This window comes from Pipistrellus hanaki (assembly GCF_964339955.1).
Source record: "Pipistrellus hanaki genome assembly, chromosome: 18".
Lineage (NCBI taxonomy): Eukaryota > Metazoa > Chordata > Mammalia > Chiroptera > Vespertilionidae > Pipistrellus > Pipistrellus hanaki.
In genome coordinates, this window is record NC_140520.1 from 13,252,296 (window position 1) to 13,272,905 (window position 20,610).

At 68.3% G+C, this 20,610-nt stretch overlaps 1 protein-coding gene across 6 annotated transcripts; it reads left to right on the plus strand.

The window, feature by feature from the left end:
• Positions 1 to 3,293: 3,293 nt before the first annotated feature.
• Positions 3,294 to 19,817, plus strand: ZBTB7B (zinc finger and BTB domain containing 7B). Of its 6 annotated transcripts, XR_014793411.1 has the most exons (5): positions 3,300 to 3,336; positions 3,491 to 3,591; positions 16,023 to 17,197; positions 17,534 to 19,136; positions 19,182 to 19,817. XR_014793411.1 is itself a non-coding variant. In XM_084866793.1 (3 exons), the coding sequence occupies exons 2-3, from the start codon at positions 16,029 to 16,031 to the stop codon at positions 18,000 to 18,002; spliced, it is 1,638 nt and encodes a 545-aa protein (XP_084722919.1). In that variant the 5' UTR covers positions 3,491 to 3,591; positions 16,023 to 16,028; the 3' UTR covers positions 18,003 to 19,152. The 6 variants fall into 6 exon arrangements, 1 of the variants encoding a protein (XP_084722919.1); XR_014793409.1 differs by lacking the exon at positions 3,491 to 3,591 and having other exon boundaries at positions 3,294 to 3,336; XR_014793410.1 differs by lacking the exon at positions 3,491 to 3,591 and having other exon boundaries at positions 3,296 to 3,319.
• The last annotated feature ends 793 nt before the right edge of the window (positions 19,818 to 20,610 follow it).

Sequence of the window (20,610 nt, forward strand, 5' to 3'; positions counted from 1 at the left end):
GAGATCCCCGCGACGATTAGCGTGGCGAGGCAGCCCGCTGCTCCCGCCCGCCGGCGCGCACCGGGCGCCGGGTTATAAATAGCGCCGCCCGCAGGGGTGGGGGAGCCGGCGGGAGGGGGGCAACCCTCGCCGCCGCGGCCCCTTCAGGTGGGTTGGGCGGTCGCGGTGGGGCGCCGGGGGGCGGCGAGCTGGGGGCGCTGCGGTCTGCGCGCCCCCGGCGGTTTCCTGGGCGGCGGGTTTTTCGAGGGAAGCGGGGGCCGCGGGGGGAAGCGGTGGGCGCCGGGCGCAGGCTGACGCTGCGGAGACTCACAGCGCGGCCCCCCACATTCCAGAACGCGCCCCCAAGACCCACTCACTCAAGACCCCCCCGCCCCCCCCCCCTAGACAGAACCTGGCCCTCCCCTGGCTCCTCCGGGCTCTGAGCATCGCGTTCCTCTGCCGATGCCCTTGGAGCACGTGGCCCGACAGCCCGCACCCCGCTTCGCAGCCGCCGGCGGCCCCGGTAGCAGGCCTCCCCAGGAGGGCTCACTCCCTGCGGGGCCGTCCTCCTTCTCTGCGGCCCAGCCCTGCATTCTCCGGGTGCTGGCCCACCTCCTGCTGCTTTCCCCCCAAAATCAGTCCCCCTAGCTGGTCGCCTGCAGATCTAAGTTAGAACGTGCGATCGGGGACGCTCCCCTATCCCCAGGAGGCCCAGCACCTGCCCTCCAGCTCCCAGTTCCAGTCAGGGCCCGGGGGCCGGGCGGGGGTGGCGGAGGCCCCAGGGGCCCAGCCCGCTCTCCGGGGATGGGGGTGGGGGTGGGGGAGGAAGGGGCAGGGCCCGGCCCCGGCGGCGTTTCCCGGCCGCTGCCGTCTTCTTCATGGCTCGGTGCGTGGAGGGCCCGGAGTTGGGGAGTAGGTGGGAATTTCAAGACGGGATTTCCCCCCACCCCCACCCCACCCCCCAACTTCTGGGCCAGGAAGGGAGATGGATGTGCGGACCAGACGAAGGGGAACGTGGGAGGGTCACTGAAGGACGCTCCGGAGGTCCCAGGACTGTCCAGCGGGGAATGGCATTTCGGCCCCGAAAGATCCGAGCTGGGCCCGGCCTGACGGCGGACACAGCCCCGCAGGGAAGAGGACGGGGCGAGCCTGAGGCGCCGGGCGCCCCTCGCTTATCTGTGCCCAAGGGCTGGAGCCAAGCAGGGCGCCCGCCCTCCCACTGCCCGCGGAGGCCCTGGTGCTGCCCTCCCCGGGGCACATCCCCGCCCTCCGTCCCCTGGGCCGTGCCCCTTCCTCCCCGAAGCGGCCCCCTCCCCGTGGCACCGGTGCATCGGGCACTGCCCCCTCGCCCCTGGCACAGCCGCTCCCCAGACCAGCGCGACCCCGACGGCGGGTGGAGGGAGGGGAAAGCCCGGCCTGGACCCCGCGGGCCGGGCCCTCCACACCCGGAGTCCGACCGGCGGGGCTGGGAAGAAAACCCGGAGCAGTGACCAGCCTCGGGACCCAAGGGGGACAGGGACGAGAGGAAAACCCGGAGCGGATTGTCCTAGCGGGAGCGCCCCAGGCCTGCTGCCGCCGGCCCCCCCCCTCCTTCCTAGAGCCCCCCTAATTCTCCAGTGAGATAATGTCTGGGGTGGGGGGCTGTTTGGCTTGGCCTGGGCCCTCAGGGGCGCCTCACACTTTCCGCCCCTGGCAGGGACACGGCGGCAGCTCGGAGGCTGAGTCACGGCCGAAAGAGGAGGGAGGGGCCGGGACTCTGCCCCTCCCCTGCGCGGGGATCTCGGGTCAGCCCGGGTGAGGGCCAGGGCCACACTGGCACCGCCCATTGTGGTCCAACAGGTTGAGCTGGTGCCCCGCGGAGCCACCTGCTGGAGAGGGAGGGAGGGGGGCCCCTACGGAGGGGGGTGGGGAGGAGAAAGCGAGTCCCACCCGGTTCGGCCGCGGGTGGCAGACCCGGCCCGCGGGTCCGAATGGGATTCCGTTTTACACGAGGGCGAGGGGCTCTTTGGGGTACAGAGCCCGGCGGGCCCAGTTGGAAGTGTCCCTCACAGGCTACCTTCCTCCATTGGGGGGGGCTCTGAAAGTCGCATCCTGGCCCCCTCCAAACCCCAACGTCCTCAAATTACCCAGGCAGCCCCCTCCCCACCTGGTTCTCCGCGAATCCCCAATTAGAGGTCCCTCCTTCTCGGAGACTCAGTTTATCCTTTCCGGGAAGCCGCGGACTGGAGGCCCGGAGCAGGAGCGAGAGCGAGCCTCTCCTCCCCCTCTTCCCCCCCTCCCATCTTCGCGATCCCTGCTCCTCCCCTCTGACAAAGCCAAGGCCGCAGTGGCCACGGCCGGAGCGCAGAGGATGCTTGCCCAGGGCGCCGATCCCTCCCCGCGGGGCGCCGTCACGCGTGGGGGGGGGACGCAGGGTGCTCGCAGCCTCTACTCCCCCGCTCCCTTTGGGGGAGGAGGAGGGACGGGGCGTAGGAGCTGGAGCCCAGGGCCTGGTGGCTTCCTTCCCCTCCCCCTACTTCTTCCCGGGGCCCTGACCTGATTATAGCCCCTCTCACGAGACCCCCGTCCATCCCCCAAGTCCCCGCCTCACCCCCACCCAGCCTGTCTCTAAGCTCTTACACCCTTCCCTGCCAAGGTGCTGACCCTACAGAAAACCCCTCTTGGAGGCGTGGGAGCCCTGGAAGGGGGTGCTCGTTCCCCCGACCGCTGCGGACACTAACCACCCTCCCCCCCACCCCTCCGTCCTCCCCCCGCCCCTGCCCCTCCTCCTCCAACTCGCAGGCCAGCCCCTCGGCTCCGCCCCGTTCCTGGCCGAGCGCAGGGCGGGACCCAGTGGGGACGGGCGGGCGCTCGGGCCAATGGGCGGGCGGGGCGGTGGAGGGCCCGGGAGGGGCGGGCCGCGGCGGAGGGCTGGCTAGCGGTCCGGGGCGGGGCTCCCGTTAAGGTGGACTGCGGGAGATAGGGGCTGGAGGGGAGCGAGGGAGGGAGAAAGGGAGAAAGAGAGAGGGAAAGGGACCGCGGCAGGTGAAGGGGGAGAGAGCGAGAGAGGGAAGCGGGTGGGAAAAGAGGGGGGGCGGGAAAGGCTCGGGGAGCAGAGGGAGAGCTCGGGGGAAGGCAGCGGAGGAGGGAGGGAGGGACCCATCGGCGCCCTGCAGGGACTGGCTGGACCGAGGGGTTGAAGTTTATGTCCTTATTGGGTGGAGGGAGGGGGGCCCGGGGGGCGGGTGAAAAACCAGGAAGTGACAGAGGGTGTTGCTAAGGGTTGGGGGGGGAGTTTGGGGGGTGGCAGGGGGCGGGGGGAGGGAGGGGAGGGATGGGGGGAAAGCAGGCTGGAGGACAGGTGAGACAGCAGGACAGGTGAGGCGGGCCCGGAGGGGGGGCGGGTGGGAGCCAGGTGAATGTGCGGCTCCCGCGGCCGAGGGGGGGCGGGCGGCAGGAGGAGGCCGCGGGCTGCGGAGGAGGAGCCCCCCAGCAGAGAGCGGCGAGCGGCTGACCGCGGCCTTCTGACCAGGACCGGCGCAGGGCCCCGCGCCCCCGGGCCTGGCGGGGGACGCGCTCCTCCCCGCGCACTGCGCCTCCGCGGCTCCAGCCGGCGGCCCCCGCGGCGGAGAGGTGAGTGTCCCCCACTTCTTCTCGCGGCCCGGGGCCCCCGGATCCCAAACTGCTGCAGTGTCCTTCGTCCGTCCTGGGAGTGGGACCCCCCCACGCACACGCATGCAGGCTGGATTGCCACCACTCCCCTTCCCCGCGCCTCCCCGACACCTCGGCTCTTTGGGACTGGTTTTAACTGGGAGGAAAGGGAGATAGAGGGGGACCGGCGGGCGGCCGCTCCCCGCCGGGGCGGAGGATCCCCGGAAACTTTCTCTGCACTTTCGGGGATCAGACAGCCCGGAGGCCCCGGGATGCCGGGAGGGCGGGCGAGGCGGCGCGGCGCGGCCCCCCGGCCCCCCTGGCTGCTGGCGGGCAGACCCCGGCCGGCGGCGCGGAGGGAGCGGAAAGGCTGACGGGCTCTAACTGGGACACGCTCCCCGCCCCCCGCGCCCCCCGGCGCTGCGGGCTGGCCCCGGGCCAGCGGCGTGCGGGGTGGGGGCCGCGCGGGGAGGGAGCGGCGGCCCGGGGAAAGTTACCGGCCGGACTATTCGGTTTCCTGCGCTGCCAGCGCCGCGCTCCCGGCCTGGGAGTGGGGCTCAGCGACACCCCCCGAGCGGCAGGGAGCGACCCCCCTCTCCGCCGTCCCTCACCCCGCTCCCTTCCTCCGGCTGCACCCCGCCGCCGCCGCCTTCCAAAGCCGGCTCAGTGCCCCCCAGGCCCCGGGGCGAGGGTGGGTGACGGGGAGGGACTGCGGCTCGCACCCCGCCGCCGGCGCACCTGCCCTCCCCGGGGTGGGGGTCGCCCCTGGGCGGTGGGGACCGCGGGGAGCGCCGCCGGGAGCGGGCTGCCCGGGGCGGGGGGCGCTGCTCCCCATTCCCAGCGTTCCCTCCTTCCACCCCACCCCACCCCACCCCACCCCAAGTCAGCGAGCGACGTGTCCCGGCCGGAGCAGGGGGGGCCGGAGTGGAGGGGGGCGGCGTGGGCAGCGGGTTGTGCCCGGACACGTGCCTGCCCGGGCGCCCCGGCCGGGCCGGTGTTTGGAGAGAGGGCGGGTCCCTGCCCCCCGCCCCGCACTACCCCCACGTATCAAAGGGCGGCGGAGACGTGGTGAGACCTCGGGGCGCCCCGGGAGGGGGGAGCCTGGGTCCGGAGCAGGGGAGGGGCAGAGGAGCCGGTGCCGAGCTGACCCACAGGAAACGAGCGCTGCTGACCTAGTTTGGGACACCGGAAGTGGGTGCCGGGGAGAGGGGAGACCGGCGGGCTGTCCTGGCTTCCGGGCCAGGTGGAGGGCATTCTTGAATTGACCCCCACCCTGAGGCCTGAGAGACCCTTAGCTGCAGCTGAGAGCGGGAATGAGTCAGCCAGCTATTTCCCCTTCCCCCGGCTTATTTCTGGAGGAGGGAGGCCGTGCATCAGGGGCGGCGGGGGGGGGTGGGGGGGGCCGCGGATCAGGCAGCGAGGGGTTAAACCAGGATAGGAACTCGCTGTTCCCTGAGGATGTATGTGTGTGGGGGTGAGGCCTGGAGGATTATGGGGTTGCCTCCTGCTTCTCTTTCCATCCCCCCTCCTGCACACACACCAACTGGTTTGGTCACCCCTGTACCTGCCTGGCACTGCTGGGAGAACTGGCATGGAGTGGGCATCAGGTTGGGAGCGGAGAGTGGGCACGGGGATTGGCTGTGCTGGTCTGGGGAGGGACATATTGGTGACCGAGTCTGGGTGGTAGCGTTCCTCCTTCGCGCTGACTGGGAAGGGCAGGGGGGTCCCTCCGGAGCAGCTGATGAAACAAGGAGAAATCTCTGCCAACGCCTGCTGTCCTTGGCCCCGGGGACCCAGCTCCCCCAGCGCGCCTCTGTTACACGGTTGCTGTGGGCACCGTGCAGCCGGCGGGCACCCCCAGACACTGTCCCCTCCCATGGGTACCACACCTCCCCCAGCCTGAGCACAGGGGTCGGGAAGGGGTTAATGCCACCGGAAAGGGGCTCTGGGGAAGAGAGGAGGCAGTGCCCACTGGGCTCAGGTGTCAGGAGCGAGGCCTGCCCTAATGAGGCACTCTCCTCACCACTGGCCCAGGCTGGTGTGCGCCCCAGTGTCGGGGAGACAGGTGCCGACCTCTTCCCCCTTCCCTGTGGTGCCCCCTGGCACCCAGGGCCTTCAGCTCCTCCTTGGCCTGGTGCCTGCCCCAGGAGGGCGCGGCGGGCAGCGGGGGCTGGGCTAACAATGCACCATCGGGCCCTTTGTGTGCTTGCACTTGGCACCCTGGGGAAGGGTGGGGGAGGGGGGCCCGGCGGGCACGGGCATGGGGGACCGGGAGCCTCTGAGGGGCCGGCCATGGCTGGGCAGAGGAGCGGAGAACGAAAGCAGGTGGAGCGGCGGAAGGGGAAGTAGGTCACACGGGGTGCTAGCCCCCCATTCCAAGCCGAGGCTGAAAGCAGCAGCCCCTGGTTCTATGGCTGCCCAGATGGCATCAGGCTGCCCAAGGCACAGCCAAGGACTGGGCATCTGGGGTCAGAAGGCACTGCCTCGGGGACCGCTCAGGTGGAGGAGGCCTGGCCCGGTACTGCTTCCTGCTTGCTGTCCAAGAGACCCAGTTCTCCCGGGCGCCGAGGCCCCGAGATGGGCCACGAACGGGCCCCGGGCAGGGCCCTGCCCTCCGACGGGAGCCTCTGGGCCTGCTTCAGGGCTTCCTGCCTCGGCGAGCCCGGCTCCCTGACCTTCCGAGAGAGGCAGGGCTGCTCCGGCACCAGGCCTTGGAGCCCATGCCCGTGTTGGCCTCGGGCTGAAGAGGAGGGTGCGGGAGGAAGGTGGGGACAGATAGGACCCTGGCATGGGGTGTGCCTGCCCTGGCCTCTTCCCCCTCCTTCTGCTGAGTAAACTCGTGAGTAAACTTGACGTTTTGCCCGGACAGTTTGAAGTTGCCTCGCCGCCCCCCCACCCCCAGGCCTGCCAACACACAGGCGGCCAGGCGCCAAGGCGGGCCTGGGGGACTGGGGGGAAGGGGTCAGGACTACTGTAGTCCACCAGCAAGGGCTTCGGAAGGGCACGAGAGACCCCCCCCCGCCCCCACCAGGCCAGGCCCAGGTCTTGGCGAGTCTTAGCTGGGGCCTGGCAGCGTGTGTCCTGGAGCCGTGAGGAGCCAAGCACAGTGGTCTCAGCACAGCCTCTGCCCACTTCTGACCTCCACTCCCGCCAAGGAAGGGCCCCGCGCTCCCACGGCGAATGCTCACGGGCTTCCTGGCACCGGCGAACCTCCCCTTAGCAGAGACCACAGGGCGACTAGAGTCCGGCTCTCCGCTCTCGAGGTGGGTGGGAGGCCAGCGGCCATGGCCTCGGCCCTGAGGGACCGGCCGGAGGGCAGCACCCTCCTTGGCCGGCAGAGTCCTTGACCTCACACCTGGGCCTGTCCCACACGTACCTCGCTCCACCGGACGCCCCTCGGGCCTGTCCCTTAGGTCCCCTGGCCCCTCTCCTGGCCTGTTAGTATTCCAGAGCCAAATCCCAGCCACCAAATCCCTGTGCCAGATCCACTAGGATGCCCAAGTGCTGGTGACGGGCAAACTGAGCCAGCGACGCCGCTGCGAACACACGGCCTGCTATCGCTGGGCATTCCTAATTCCCCTTACGCCTCCCCAGGCCACAGAGCCGCACGGGGAAATGCCTTCCCGGTCCCTGCCAGGCCTCGGAGTGGGGCTCCACCAAACCTTGCTTTCGACCTCATGTCTCTGGCTTTGGTTTCCTTCCTGTTTCCACTGCCCCCCCCCCCCCACTCCTCCCCACCCATATGCCCCTTTCAACAGACATCCTCTCTTCCTTCCTTCCTCCTTTCCTCCCCCTTTGCCTGGGAGCAGGGGTTCTCTCCCCGCATCACGGACCTCCCAGCCTTTTATCTCTCCGAAACACAGTGCCCTCGGAGATTAGCGACTGACCGACCAGGTCTTCGGCTCTGCCCTCCCCACCCCATCAGCCAGGACTCTGGGGACTAGAAGAAAGAGCACAGGGCTTCTCAAGGGAACTACAACTCCCAAGGTAATATGCAAAACAACTGTGGTGCATACTGGGAGTTGTAGTCCTTGATCTCTCAATTTGGTTAAATCTAGAACTGTGTCTGGATGGAAATCAATGCCAGGAGTGGGATGAATTGGGACACGGGTGCCCTCTGCCTTCCCCCTACCTGCTTCTCATCCTGTTCCCCTGTGACACCATGTTCCCAGGACTGACATCCACCTCCCCTGCTGAGACATGTTGCTCATTGTCACCTTAGGACTCCACCCAAGAGATGCCCACACCCTGCCCTGCTGCCCCTGGCAGGGGTGAAACGGAGGGGCCCCACGCACTCCCTCCCTACCCCCTGCCCTCTAGGCTGGCTCCCTCCTTTATGGGGATCAAAGGGCAGATGGCAGCCCCACCCGACTCCCTCCTAGGTCTCTGGCATTGAGGCTCTCCGGAATTGCAGTTGACTTTGGTGCCCAAGCAAACGCTTGGGCAGGGGGAATGCCGGGAGGCTGGCGCCTGGCGGCGGGGAGAGACCTTGGGGAGTGGAGCCTCCAATAACTGTTCACCAGGCTGTGCCCCAGGCTCTCTGCAGGCCGGATCCGTGCGCCGCCTCGAGGTTGTTTGAGAACAGGGTCTTGGGTCTTATCGGTAGGACCTGGGGGCCTGGGCCCGCCTGGCTGGCACCAAGGCACAGGGGTGACCCTCCCCCACCCCAGGCCCACAGTTGGCATGGGGCGCTGGGAGCAGGGGGGTAGGAGGGAGAGAGGGCACGACTGCCAGCATCCTGGTGGGTAGGTGCCAACCGGGACGGGAGCTGGTGAGGGGCAGCAGGCCAGCGGCATTGAGCCAGCAGCTGTTGGGGGGAAAGGGGAAGGGACATTTTGGGGGGCATTTCTGAGGTCCCCCCAGCCCCACAGGACTTGAGATGGCCTAGCGTGTGGGGGCCACGAGGGTGCCCCTCATTTAAGAGACCCTGGAGTTGTTTCAGCAGGGCTCTGTGGCCCACCCCTGTCTGGGCTCGGAGCCCTCCTGAGTTGCCCCTCAGGCCCAGGCGGGTCCCACCCAACCGGCCAGGGTGGCAGCAGCTTGCTTGCGCAAGGGGTGGGGCTAGGCGCCCTTCCCAGCAGATGCCCCCTCTCAGCTCCTTCCTCTTTCGGTGCCCACAGCTCCCCCCATCTGTCCACCTCCCCCCGGCCAGCTCTCGCCCCGTGGTCCCCCTGGCCATCGGGGGCTGGCACCAGTGCTGCCCCCTGGCCTGGTTGGCAGGGGCTGGCGCCCGAGCAAGGAACTGTGGTATGTGAGTGGGTTTGGGGTGAGGCATGGGGAGGGCGGGGTGCCGCCTTGCCCAGCCCCTAAGGGCCCCAGCCCAGTCTAGGGTGGGGAGAATTCGGCCACCTCCCGAGGGGGCAGAGGGCCCTCCCGGGGTCTGGAGGGCCTCCTGGCGGCCCCCTTTCACACCATATGCCCCTAGGGGCTGGGACCTGGGCACCTGTCACCCCTGGCACTGACTGTCCGAGGTTCCCCTCCTCCCCCTCTCCTAGCCACAGCCACCTCCTGTCCCCTCCCCTCCCTTCTTCCTTCTCCTGGTCCCACCTCCAGCAGCCTCGCCCACTGCTCCTCTTCACCTCTGTCCTCCTGGACTGTCCTGGCGCCTACCTTTCCTCCTGCTCACCTTTTTCCCCTTTCGGGACGGAGGGCAGGCGGGGGTGGGTACAGCTGGGGCTCTGGGCACCACGGCAGAGACTCTAGGCCCTCTCCCACGCCACCAGCCCTCTGGTAACCCCTCCCTCCAAGCCGGGGGGAGGGGGTAGCACCCAGAGAGTTCAGGCTGTGGGGGAGGGGCTGGGCCAGGTCGTGGGCGGCCCTTTTGAAGGAGGGAGCTGGAGCGGGGAACAGCCACCCCACCTACCCCCCTGCCGGGCCCTCCCCCACCCCTCCCAGCCCGCTCCCCCCCAGGGGCCAAGAGGAGTTGCCGGCAGGGCCCCTCCGCGTTCAGGTGAGTAGGCCCCACGCCCGCTGGGGAGCTCAGGCCCTGGGGAGGCGTGGAGGCCTAGAATTGGACAAGGGTCAGAGAGGGGCTGGAAAACAGGTTTGGAAGAGGGTGTCCACGCGTCTCTGGGGGGTTAGGGAGCCGAGGTTCCGGGGAGCAGGAGCATGGGGAGGCCTCCGTGTCCGGGGGACCCAGGGGCACAGCAGAGCCCGAGAAGGGGCCTGCGGGAGCCGGGGTTGCTGCGCCGCGCCAGGACAGGAGGTCGGACGGGCTGGCAGGGAGCCGGGCTCCGGGGATCGAGCTGGGGTGTCCTCTGGGGCTGGGGGGCTCAGGTTTCTGCTGTCGGCTTGGCGGGTGTGCGATTACCAGCCGGCTCAGTTACCCAGCCAGAGACACCAGGCTGGGGGAGGGGGTGGGCACCGGGCAGACCCTGGCACCTTGTGCCATCTCCTCGGGCCCCAAGAGGAGCTGGCAGCCTCGGGCGGACCCTGCTGGGAACCCTGGTGGCTGCGGCCTGTGCCCGGGCAGGCGCCTGGCTCAGGGTGGGCACCTCCGGGGAAAGTCCAGCAGCTTCGGGGCTGGAAACTCTGACGGGCAGAGAAGCCTGGGTTGTCCTCCTTCCCCCCACATCCGCTTTCACTGTACCCCCCACCCATGCTCCCCAACCGGCCCCCGGTTTTGGTCTGCGCTTCGTTTGGGAGGGAGGCATGGGTGCCCTAACGTGGCCATCCCGTGGCCGCAGGCCTTGGGGGGCAGGCCAGGCTCCTTGATGGAACCCCTCGGTCCCTCTCTCTGCTGAGCTGAGTGCCCTGGGGAGAGGATCGGAGACCCGTGGAGGAGGGCGACTCGGAGAAAGTGGGAGAGACCTGAGAGAGAACCGGGCGGGAGAGGGCGAGGCCTCCGGGCACGGAGGTGGCGGTGGAGGCAGGAGCCGGGCAAGGGCTGAAGGAAGAACGCGTGGCGGAGAGGGGACAAGGGTCGGAGAAGGCACCTGGGGACAGAGCAGGAAGTCAAGACAAGGGGCCCAGGGTGGAGCCTCGCGGACGGGCTGGGGTCCCCCAAGATGAAGAGGGGAAGGGCTGGGGGAGAGGGAGGTACCCTCATCCCTCCCTCCGCCATCTTTTCTCTTCCTCCTAGGCCCCCGGTGCAGGCCGGGGAGCGGGGGGCTGGGGCCTGTGTCCCGGGGTAGAGTGTGTGAGGGAGCACAGAGGTCCCCCCCGTCTCAGGGGCTGAGGCACCAGGAATTGGGGATTTTGAGGGAGGAGAAGCCGAACCCCAACAGCACCGGGAAGCAGCCGGCTCCCCTCGCCTCCTTCCCCCTTCGTGGCTTGCGGTCTCCCTTCCCCGCCTAGGCCCCCAGGAAGTGTGAGAGCCGGGGGTGGTGAAGTTCGGAGGGGAAGCAGCCTATGGGGGAGGGGGAGGACATGCGCCCGCTTTGGAGGGGCTGGGGCGGCGAAGGGAGGGCTCCATGGACGGGCGGGCATCCCCGGGCAGCGCACCGTCCCTCCAAAGTCCATCAGACCCGGCGGGGCACTCAGCTCACCCCTCACCCTGCCTTCCCAGCCAGGCGGTCCAGATGGCTCCGGCCCCGGGCCCCAGAGGCCCCGGGCAGGGGTGGGAGACGCGGAGGAAACCGGGATTCCTGGGTCCCTGAGGACTTCGGACCGGCTGTCCTAGTTCCCCACCCCCCTGGTCCAGCCACAGGCCAGAGCCCTGGGCTTCGTGCAAACTTAGCTCAAAAAAAAAAAAAAAAAAAAAACAGGAAGAGAACCCGAGGCTGGAGTCGGGTGGGAATTGAGGGATGGCGAGGAGAATGAAGGAGGGGGAGAGGGGGCTGGCCGGGTGGGTCTCCCCATCGCCCCTGGCGGGAAGATGTCACAGCCCCGTCCTCCTGCCCCCTCGCCCCCGGCCGCCGCTGCACCTGGAGAGGCCTGGCCCGCGGGGCGGGTGCCCTGGCGGAGCCCGAGGTGGGGGCCTCGGAGCCCGTGGGGGGGGGGGGCCTCCGTGTGGCCGTGTCTCGGGCCCATATCTATTTTCTCCGCTGCTAATCCTGGTTCCGCCTGCTGCCCCCCACACTAAGCCTCACTCCCCTAATCCCCAGGGTGCGGGGAAGGGGGGCGGCGGCGCTCAGCTGCCCCGCGGGGCCTCGGCGCCCAGCTCCTCTGCTGGCAGTGCCGGCGCTGCTGGCCCCGGTGCCCGCGCCCGGCTCTGGACGCTGCCTGAGGTCAGCCCTGGAGAGCGTCCTGGCCTCCTTCCTTCCCAGGCCTCGTGCCTCCTCAGGGCCTCTGCCTTTGGGCTCTCGGCGGTGGGCACGCCCTGGCAGCTGCCCTTGGGCACGGAGGGGTCGGGCAGAGGGCTCCTGCCTCTCTCGCCCCAAAGTCTTCCCCCCATCGGCGATGGGGCAGGCTTGACTCAGGGCCCAGTTTCAAGAGAGCTGCCCACTGGCTTGGCCGGTCGAGCAGGCCCGACAGTGAGGGGAGCCTGGGGGGGTGGCAGCAGAGGGGGGGAGCGACGGGGCGGGGCCCCCAGCTCTTCCCCCTACCAGGCAAACAGACCAAACAGACCTCGCCTGGTTCCCTGGCACAGCTGCCCCCCCAGCCACCACACGCCCATGCCCACAAGGTCTTAGCAAGAGGGGGCATGCCAGGCTGGGCGGGGATGGGCCGCCCTCATGGGGCGTCAGGGGGCTGGGCCCTCTGGGATGAGAGGTGGGAAGGGTGCCCAAGGTGGGGTGGGCATCCTGGCACCAGTGCCCCACCCTGGCAGAGAGAAGGGGGAGGCCTCCGCCCCATCCACCCCTCCCAGGTGATGGGGCTAGGAGTGCCCCCTTGGCCTGGTTGGCACCAGCGTAGTTCCAGGTGGCACCTAGGTTGGCTTGGGTGCCAGAGCCCTGGGTAAGGGCTGGGGGAGTTTCCCAGAAGCTAGAGAACCCTACGAATACCTGCCCTTCCCACGTGTGCCTTGTGCCCTCGGCCTCTTCCCTCCTCCATTGCTACCTGGTGGCATGGGCATGGGCGCTGGGCCTAAGGGGTTAAATACCCACCTTGGCCCAAGCCCGGTGCACATGGTGCAGTGTACCAGCCCGAGCTTCTGGCCTGGCAGCAGGGTCAGCCGGCCCGTGCCCCCACCACACCGCGCTGCCATGGAGACTGGCCCCGGGGTGGGGGAGAGGGGGCGGGCTGAGCAGCGGGAATGGGTGGGGTGGGGAGGGAGGGAGAGGAATGGGATGAGCCACGTGCCTGTGGGTGTCCAGCTCCCGGCCAATGGACAAGGAGGGCAGCCACACCCATCCCCCTCTGGAAGGACAGGATCTGCCTGGGCCCAGGAGGGTGGCCACCGCGGCGTCTGCCCACTGGGCTGTTTGTTCTGAGCCCTGGAGCCGCCGAGGCGGGTACTGTTTGTGACGTGCGGGCAGGAGGGCCTCAGGCCCCGGGAGCTCCCGCTCGGCGCGGCCCCGGGGAGGGACGTGGCTTGGGGACTTACGGTGGGAACGACGGACTGTCCTAAGGCCACTGAGGTGTGGCTGCGAAGCCCACACGTGGGTGCCACTCACTCCGAGCTGCTGTGCCGTGTTGGCATTGCCACGAAGGTGCCAGGCAGGAGGCAGGCACAGACAATGCGGTTCTTATGTCTTAAAGAGGAAACGCATGCGTGGCCCTGGCCTCCCCGGCTCCTCCCCCCAGATACCTTTCCCCATCCACGCCGGCCCAGCGGCCTCGGGAGAGACACAGGAGCGAAACGTCAGGGGTCCGTCTTGTCCTCGGGATCATCTAGGTCAAGTCCCTTCTAGGGCCCTTCGGGCCTCCTCGGGAAAGGAAGTGACTTGTCCAAGGTCATGTCGCTGGTCGTAACTCGACTCCCGGGGGGATGACTGAGGGAGGGAGGCAGATCTGCCTACGAGTGGTTTTCCTAGCCCTAGCGGAGGGAGGCCGGAGGCCACCTGGGCAGTGGAATCTGCCCTCAGGCGAGGCCTGGCTTCTCCCTCCCAAGGCCGAGCTTTTACCGAGCCCCAGAGCCCCTGCTGTGTGGTGTCAGGCTCAGGCGCAGTGCCGGGTCTCCTTTGCCAGAGCCACCTCCATCCTAGGCGTCCTGTTGTAGAGGAGGAAGGAGATGCAGTGATGGAATCCCTCGTTGTAGGTCACGGAGCTAATCTGTGCAGAGTGAGGGTTCCAGAGCCCAGCTCTTCCCAGGCCCCGACTTTTGTCTTCATGTCAGGGCTAAAGGGGCTTCCACTCCCACCCCCTCGGGCCTCCCCTCCCACCCCCTCCTGGTGCAGCTAAGGAGATTAAAGTCTGGGGTTGAAATGACTTGCCCAAGCTCATTCCGCAAGCAGGCGGCGACAGCAGCAGGAGGGCCAAGATCTGAGGCAGACAGATCGCCACACTTCCAGGCAGGCCAGACTCTCCACCACCCCGTCCCCTACCTGCGCCAGCCTTGGGATTGCTGGCAGCGTACCCTCCTCGGTGGGCATGCGGGGTGGGCGGGCGGGCGGGGGAAAGCCCAGAGGGCCCTTTAGATGGGCCGGGATGGAGCGGGAGAGGTTGCGGTGATGGTGGTGGTGGTAGCAGAGGTGGAGAGGGGTGGGACTGGAACTTGGCCTATTGGCAGTGGGGGAGGGGCGGGGACGATGCTTATCTGCGGGGCAGGAAGCACCCGAGCCAGCGACACCTCAGCAAAGCACTGCTGCTCCTTGGCCCCACGGGGGAGGGAAGGATGTGTGTGTGGGGGGCGGGGGAGCACGGGATGCTGGGAGCTGTTTCCCTTCTGGCCTTGAGAAGAGGGGACATAGGAGGGGAGATGCATTTTGAGCAGAGGGGGCAGGGAGGAGGGGGAGGGAGTTGGGAAGCTTAGCGTTTTACTGTACACCCAACGCTCCAGGGCAGGGTGGGGAACCTCCGGCCCTCGGGCCGCCAAGGGCCTGGAGAATCCTCGGGTCTGGCCCTCCCAAGGCTCGAGGGGTGAGTTCATTAAGTATTTGACCAAATACAGCAGGCTAATTTTTTTTGTTTTGTTTTGTTTTGAAATATATTTTATTGATTTTTCACAGCGAGGAAGGGAGAGGGCTAGAGAGCCAGAAACATCTATGAGAGAGATACATCGACCAGCTGCCTCCTGCACATTCCCCATCAGGAATGTGCCCGCAACCAATGTACATGCCCTTGGCCGGACTCGAACCCGGGACCTTTCAGTCCGCAGACCTACGTTCTATCCACTGAGCCAAACTGGTTTCGGCCAGCAGGCTAATTTTTAAGTTGATAATTTTGTGTGGCCTGAGAAGGATGTTATAAATATCCGGATGGCCCCTGGCAGAAAATAAGGTTCCCCACTCTTGCTTCGGGGAGATAACCCGTGGCAGACCTTGGTCCGACTCGAATCCCTCTAGGCCAGGGGTCCTCAAACTTTTTAAAGTGGGGGCCAGATCACGGTCCCTCAGAGAGCTGGAGGGCCGGACTATATGAACTACTAATTCCTACTGTAACACCTCGGCTGCGCTCACTACCCAAAAAACCTGGCGGGCTGGATCAGACTCCTCTGCGGGCTGCATGTGGCCCGCGGGCCGTAGTTTGAAGACCCCTGCTCTAGGCTGTCGGAAGGCTGTTGGAAGACTGTTAGCCCACCTTTCAGAGGACTGAGGCCGGCGCCATAGCCACCCAGTATCCTTCAGCCAGCGCTTCGTGGAGCCTGAATCAGGCCCCAGGCTCCCTCTCTCTGCAGGCCAGCGCTATTTCCAAGGGCTGGGGAGGCGGATGGGTCCCAGGCAGCGGCCGGAGGCTGAACCGCGGGTACCACAGGCCCCCGACCCTCTGCCTCAGCCTGGACCTTGTCTGGCTTAACTTGGACGGTCACCCCCCCTGCCTGGGCCTCAGGTTCCTTGTCTGTGAAATGGGCTGTTGGCACGCCAGGGATTGTGGGAGAGTAAAGGGGTGGGAAGTGCTTTCAAGGGCGTCTGGCGGGGAGTACCTGCCCATAAGCCTTGGCTGAGGTCGGGTCTCCTTCCCCCGGGGGGTCTCCTTCTGGGGGTCTCCTTCCCCGGGGAGTCTCCTCCCCCGAGGGTTCTCCTTCTGGGGGTTCTTCCGGGGGGGTCTCCTTCCGGGGGGTCTCCTTCCAGGGGGTCTCCTTCCGGGGCGTCTCCTTCCCCGGGGGGTCTCCTTCCCGGGGAGGTCTCCTTCCCGGGGGGTTGCCTTGGGGGGCGTCTCCTTCCCGGGAGTCTCCTCCCCCGGGGGTTCGCCTTCCCCGGGGGGGTCTCCTTCCCGGGGGGTCTCCTTCCGGAGGGGTCTCCTTCCCCGGGGGGTCTCCTTCCGGGGGGGTCTCCTTCCGGGGGGTCGCCTTCCCCGGGGGGTCTCCTTCCCGGGGGGTTGCCTTGGGGGGGCGTCTCCTTCCCCGGGGGTCTCCTTCCGGGGGGTCTCCTCCCCCGGGGGTCGCCTTGCGGGGCTGAGCGCCCCTAACCTGCCCCCTCCTTGCCCGGCAGGAGAAGATGGGGAGCCCCGAGGACGACCTCATCGGGATCCCGTTCCCGGACCACAGCAGCGAGCTCCTGAGCTGCCTCAACCAGCAGCGCCAGCAGGGCCACCTGTGCGACCTCACCATCCGGACGCGGGGCCTTGAGTACCGCACGCACCGGGCCGTGCTGGCCGCCTGCAGCCACTACTTCAAGAAGCTCTTCACGGAGGGCGGGGGCGCCGGGGCGGGCGGCGGGGCGGGGGGCGGGCCGGCCGCGGGGAGCGCCGCGGGCGCCGGCGGCGTGTGCGAGCTGGACTTCGTGGGGCCCGAGGCCCTGGGCGCCCTGCTCGAGTTCGCCTACACGGCCACGCTGACCACCAGCAGCGCCAACATGCCGGCCGTGCTGCAGGCCGCGCAGCTGCTGGAGATCCCCTGCGTCATCGCCGCCTGCATGGAGATCCTGCAGGGCAGCGGGCTGGAGGCCCCCGGCCCGGACCAGGACGACTGCGAGCGGGCCCGCCAGTACCTGGAGGCCTTCGCCACGGCCACGGCCACGGCCTCGGGGGTGCCCAACGGCGAGGACAGCCCCCCGCAGGCGCCGCCGCCGCCGCCCGCCCGGCCCGTCGCCCGCCGCAGCCGCAAGCCCCGGAAAGCGTTCCTGCAGACCAAGGGGTCCCGGGCGAACCACCTCGTGCCCGAGGCGCCCGCGGGGCCCACCCACCCCCTGGCCTACGAGGAGGAGGAGGCGGCGGCGGGCAGGGTGGGCAGCAGCGCGGGCAGCGGGCTGGGAGACGGCCTCAGCCCTCCCGTGGGGGCAGCCTCCCCCCCGGAGGAGCCCATGAACTATGAGCCCTTCGAAGGCGAGGAGGAGGAGGAGGAGCAGGAGCTGGTGGCCTACGCCTCGGCCTACCGGCTGGCTCAGGCCGCCGGGCCCCCGCTGTCCCCCGACGACGTGGGCTCCGACGAGGACGCCATCGACCCGGACCTGATGGCCTACCTGAGCTCCCTGCACCAGGACGCCCTGGCCCCCGGCCTGGACGGCCAGGACAAGCTGGGCGTGCGGAAGCGCCGCTCCCAGATGCCCCAGGAGTGCCCCGTCTGCCACAAGATCATCCACGGGGCCGGCAAGCTGCCACGCCACATGCGGACCCACACGGGCGAGAAGCCCTTCGCCTGCGAGGTCTGCGGCGTCCGGTTCACCCGGTGAGCACCGTGGGGAGGGGGCCGGGGAGGGTGAGCCTGGAGGGCCTGGGTGGGGGTGGGGGTGGGGGGATGGAGGTTACCAGAAACAAGGAGAGAGACCAGGGTAGGAAGACAGGCGAAAGGGAGTCCAGAGGGGTGGGTGTGGGGCGTGAAAGATGAGGCGGCTGGGCCCAGCCACGCGGAGACGCAGTCAGCAGGGGCGTTCGGGGGCAGCACCGGGGAAGCAAAGGATGAGGGGTATTGGCCAGCTTTTGGGATCGCTGGCAGCATCTGGCCTGGGGATCTGGCCCAAGCCCCGGTCCTGACGGGCCCCTCCCTCCTCCCCCCGCCCCCCAGGAACGACAAGCTGAAGATCCACATGCGGAAGCACACGGGAGAGCGCCCCTACTCGTGCCCGCACTGCCCAGCCCGCTTCCTGCACAGCTACGACCTCAAGAACCACATGCACCTGCACACGGGGGACCGGCCCTACGAGTGCCACCTGTGCCACAAGGCCTTCGCCAAGGAGGACCACTTGCAGCGCCACCTCAAGGGCCAGAACTGCCTGGAGGTGCGCACCCGGCGGCGCCGCAAGGACGACGCGCCGCCCCACTACCCGCCGCCCGCGGCCGCCGCGCCCGCCCCCGCCGGCCTCGACCTCTCCAACGGCCACCTGGACACCTTCCGCCTCTCGCTGTCCCGGTTCTGGGAGCAGTCGGCCGCCGCCGGGCCCCCCGCCTCCACCCCGGGGCCCCCCGATGAGGACGAGGAGGAGGGGGCCCCCGCCACTCCCCAGCAGGCCGAAGGCGCCATGGAGTCCTCTTAGAGAGGGGGGCCGGGCCGGGCCGGGCCGGAGCAGCCGCCCATGCCAAGCAGTGGGAGCCTGCAGGACAGACGGACAGACAGAGAGCGGGGTCCGAGCACTGAACCTCCCTGGCGTCGGAAAGCATCCCCCCTCCTCCCCAGAGCCCCGATTCCAGTCCCAAGCTTGAGAAGGTTTTTGGGGCGAAAAGGCTCGCCCGATTGGGGTGATCTCCCAAGGAGTGACCCGTACGATAGGATGATGTACATATTGACAGCTCTGTTGTAAAGAGGGGGGTCCCTGTCTCCGGCTGTGCCTGGGGAGTAGAAGCAATAATGTATTTCTGATTTGTGGGGGGGTCCCAGGGTCCCTCTTCGGCTATGCGGGTTTCTAGGGGGTGGGAGGCTTGGGACCAAAGCCTTGCCCTGCCCCCACGTCCCTTGGGGCTTTGGCTGTGTCAGGGGGTGAAGGACAGACGGCCCCTCCCTTCCTAGACCCCTCCTTCCTGGTTTCTGTTCCCTTTTCCTGGCAGTGCAAGGGGGGGGGGGGGCAAAGGAGGGTAGGTAGGTGGGGGAGAAAGCAAGGTAGACGCTAGGATGACCGACCTCTGGGGGGAGGGGGCCTGGGCCTGTAAGGAAGGAGCCATCCCAGCCCCCTCCGCCCAGCTCCCGGCTCCCAGCGCTGAGTCATGGGGTCCAGGAGGAGAAGGGGGCGGGGTGGCCGATCGGCGCGCCTGCCCCCGGGGGCAGCGGGAGGGGCCCCGCCCAGCCAGGGGTGCGCTCCGCAGCCCGGCTCCGTCCTCCCGCCCCTCCCGCGTCCCCGGGCAGGGAATGTCTTGTTCCCGCCGCTCCCTCCCCGGGGCCAGAGGGCAGGGCGGGCCGGGCTGTGTCCTACCCTCGCCTGCTCCCCGCCTCCTCCCCGCCCAGGTGCGGCCGCTGCCGCCCCTGACTCACGCCGCCCCCGGGCTGGCGGGCGCTGGGCGTGGGCCGGGCGGGCACGGGGCTGGGGGGAGCGGAGAGCGGGCCCGCCGGCGCCCCCTGGCGGCCGTGCCCCTCGCGGCGTGCGGGCGCCCCCAGCGGCCACTCGGCCTCATCACCTCCCTCCGCCGCCGGCTGGGGAGCCGGGCCCTGAACTGAGGCCGAGATCACACCTCGCTGGGCCCCCGGGAATGGGGAGTCCGTTTCCCCGAACCCTGCCAGCCAGGCCCCCTGAGGGTCGAGCCCGCCCTCTTCTGTACATAAGCCTCTTCCCTGGGTCCTGTCGAGATCTAGTTTCAGATTTTTAACTACCCGATTCCGCCCCCTCCCCTTCCTCGCTGGGTGCTGGACCCCCCCTTGTGGCCTGGGTTCTGCCTTGCACTATGACCCCCGCCCCCGCCCCACCTCGCGGCCCCTCCCCCTCCTTACAAGGGGCAGGTTCAGGGGCCCGGTGCTCGCCCTCCCATGCACCCCTATGCCCATTTGCACAGCTGCCCAGGTACCCCCACCCCCCAATAGTGGGGGAAGGGGGGGTCACAGGGAGGAGGGTAGTGGGACCAGTCCCTGTATCTATTTAAAAAAGTAATGATGTAATATATTGGGGTAGGGGGAGGTCGGGTTGCTCGGGGGGCCTCATCTTAGCATTTCAGGCGATTAGGGGAGCCCGAGGTTGGGGAAAACCTGGGGCCCATCCCTAGGGAGCGAGGACAATGTGGCCTCCGCCCTCCCTCCTTGCTGCTTCTCCACTCAGTGCCTTAGCGGGGGAGGCGACCCCCCTCTCCTGTTCCCTTCCCCTTCCCTTACCCCCACCTCTGGTGTAAGGGACAGGAAGAAATAATAATAATTTAAGATTCACATTGTCCACCTCTGGTTCCTTTATTTGGGGGCAGGGGGAAGGGATGTGGATGGAGGGGGCGGGGAGACAGGGCCTGGAGCCCCAACCTGGGGGAGGGGGGGATGGCTGCTGTGGAGACAGAACATGGGGGGCGGCGGACCCAGGGGCTAAGGGCTTGGGAATGCTGGCAGGTGGGGCTGCAGGTAGGGGCTGTGGCCTGTGCTTCCTCCATCAGGGTCCCTGCTCGTCCAGGTCACTAGTGAGGCAAGGAAGGGCCCGTGGGTCACTGCCTTCTCACAGACACATCCCTGCCCCTGTCCCATCTGTTCCAATTTGCCTCTCGTTGGGCACCAGCCTGGCTGCTCTCACAGGCCCCCAGCACATGGATATCTGACTTCGGGCGGATGATGACAGACCAGCGGGCAATGGCTTGCCCAAGGTCACGTGGCTAGTGCGGCCAGAACCAGTGAGGCCGTGGCCATGATACCTGCTCAAGGCTCACGCCGCCAGCTCTGGTGACTCAGCTTTCAAGTTCCCTGAACTTGCCTTCCCCTCGCACCTCCCCTCAACACCACCCCCAGCCCCTTCCCACAGAATGTGCCCGCGGTCACTCCTCCCCGTGGAGGCTGCTGGTCTCTCATCCCACCGGCCAGTGGCGTTCCCGGTTGCCATGGCAGCCACACCGGGAGGCCTTGGCTGTCTCCCCGGGCCTCCCAGATGCTCTGCCCCACCTTTCCGGGGTCCTGTCTCAGACGGGTGGCCCAGCAGCCTCCTCATGGGAGGACTCCTCCAACTCTGGCCTTTTGACCCTTGCCCTATG

Excerpts from the sequence above, each read along its gene's own strand:
- ZBTB7B (XM_084866793.1), top strand. The coding sequence starts at position 16,029 with ATGGGGAGCCCCGAGGACGACCTCATCGGGATCCCGTTCCCGGACCAC. Across the intron at positions 17,198-17,533 it reads TGCGGCGTCCGGTTCACCCG|GAACGACAAGCTGAAGATCC; the intron begins GTGAGCACCGTG and ends CCCGCCCCCCAG.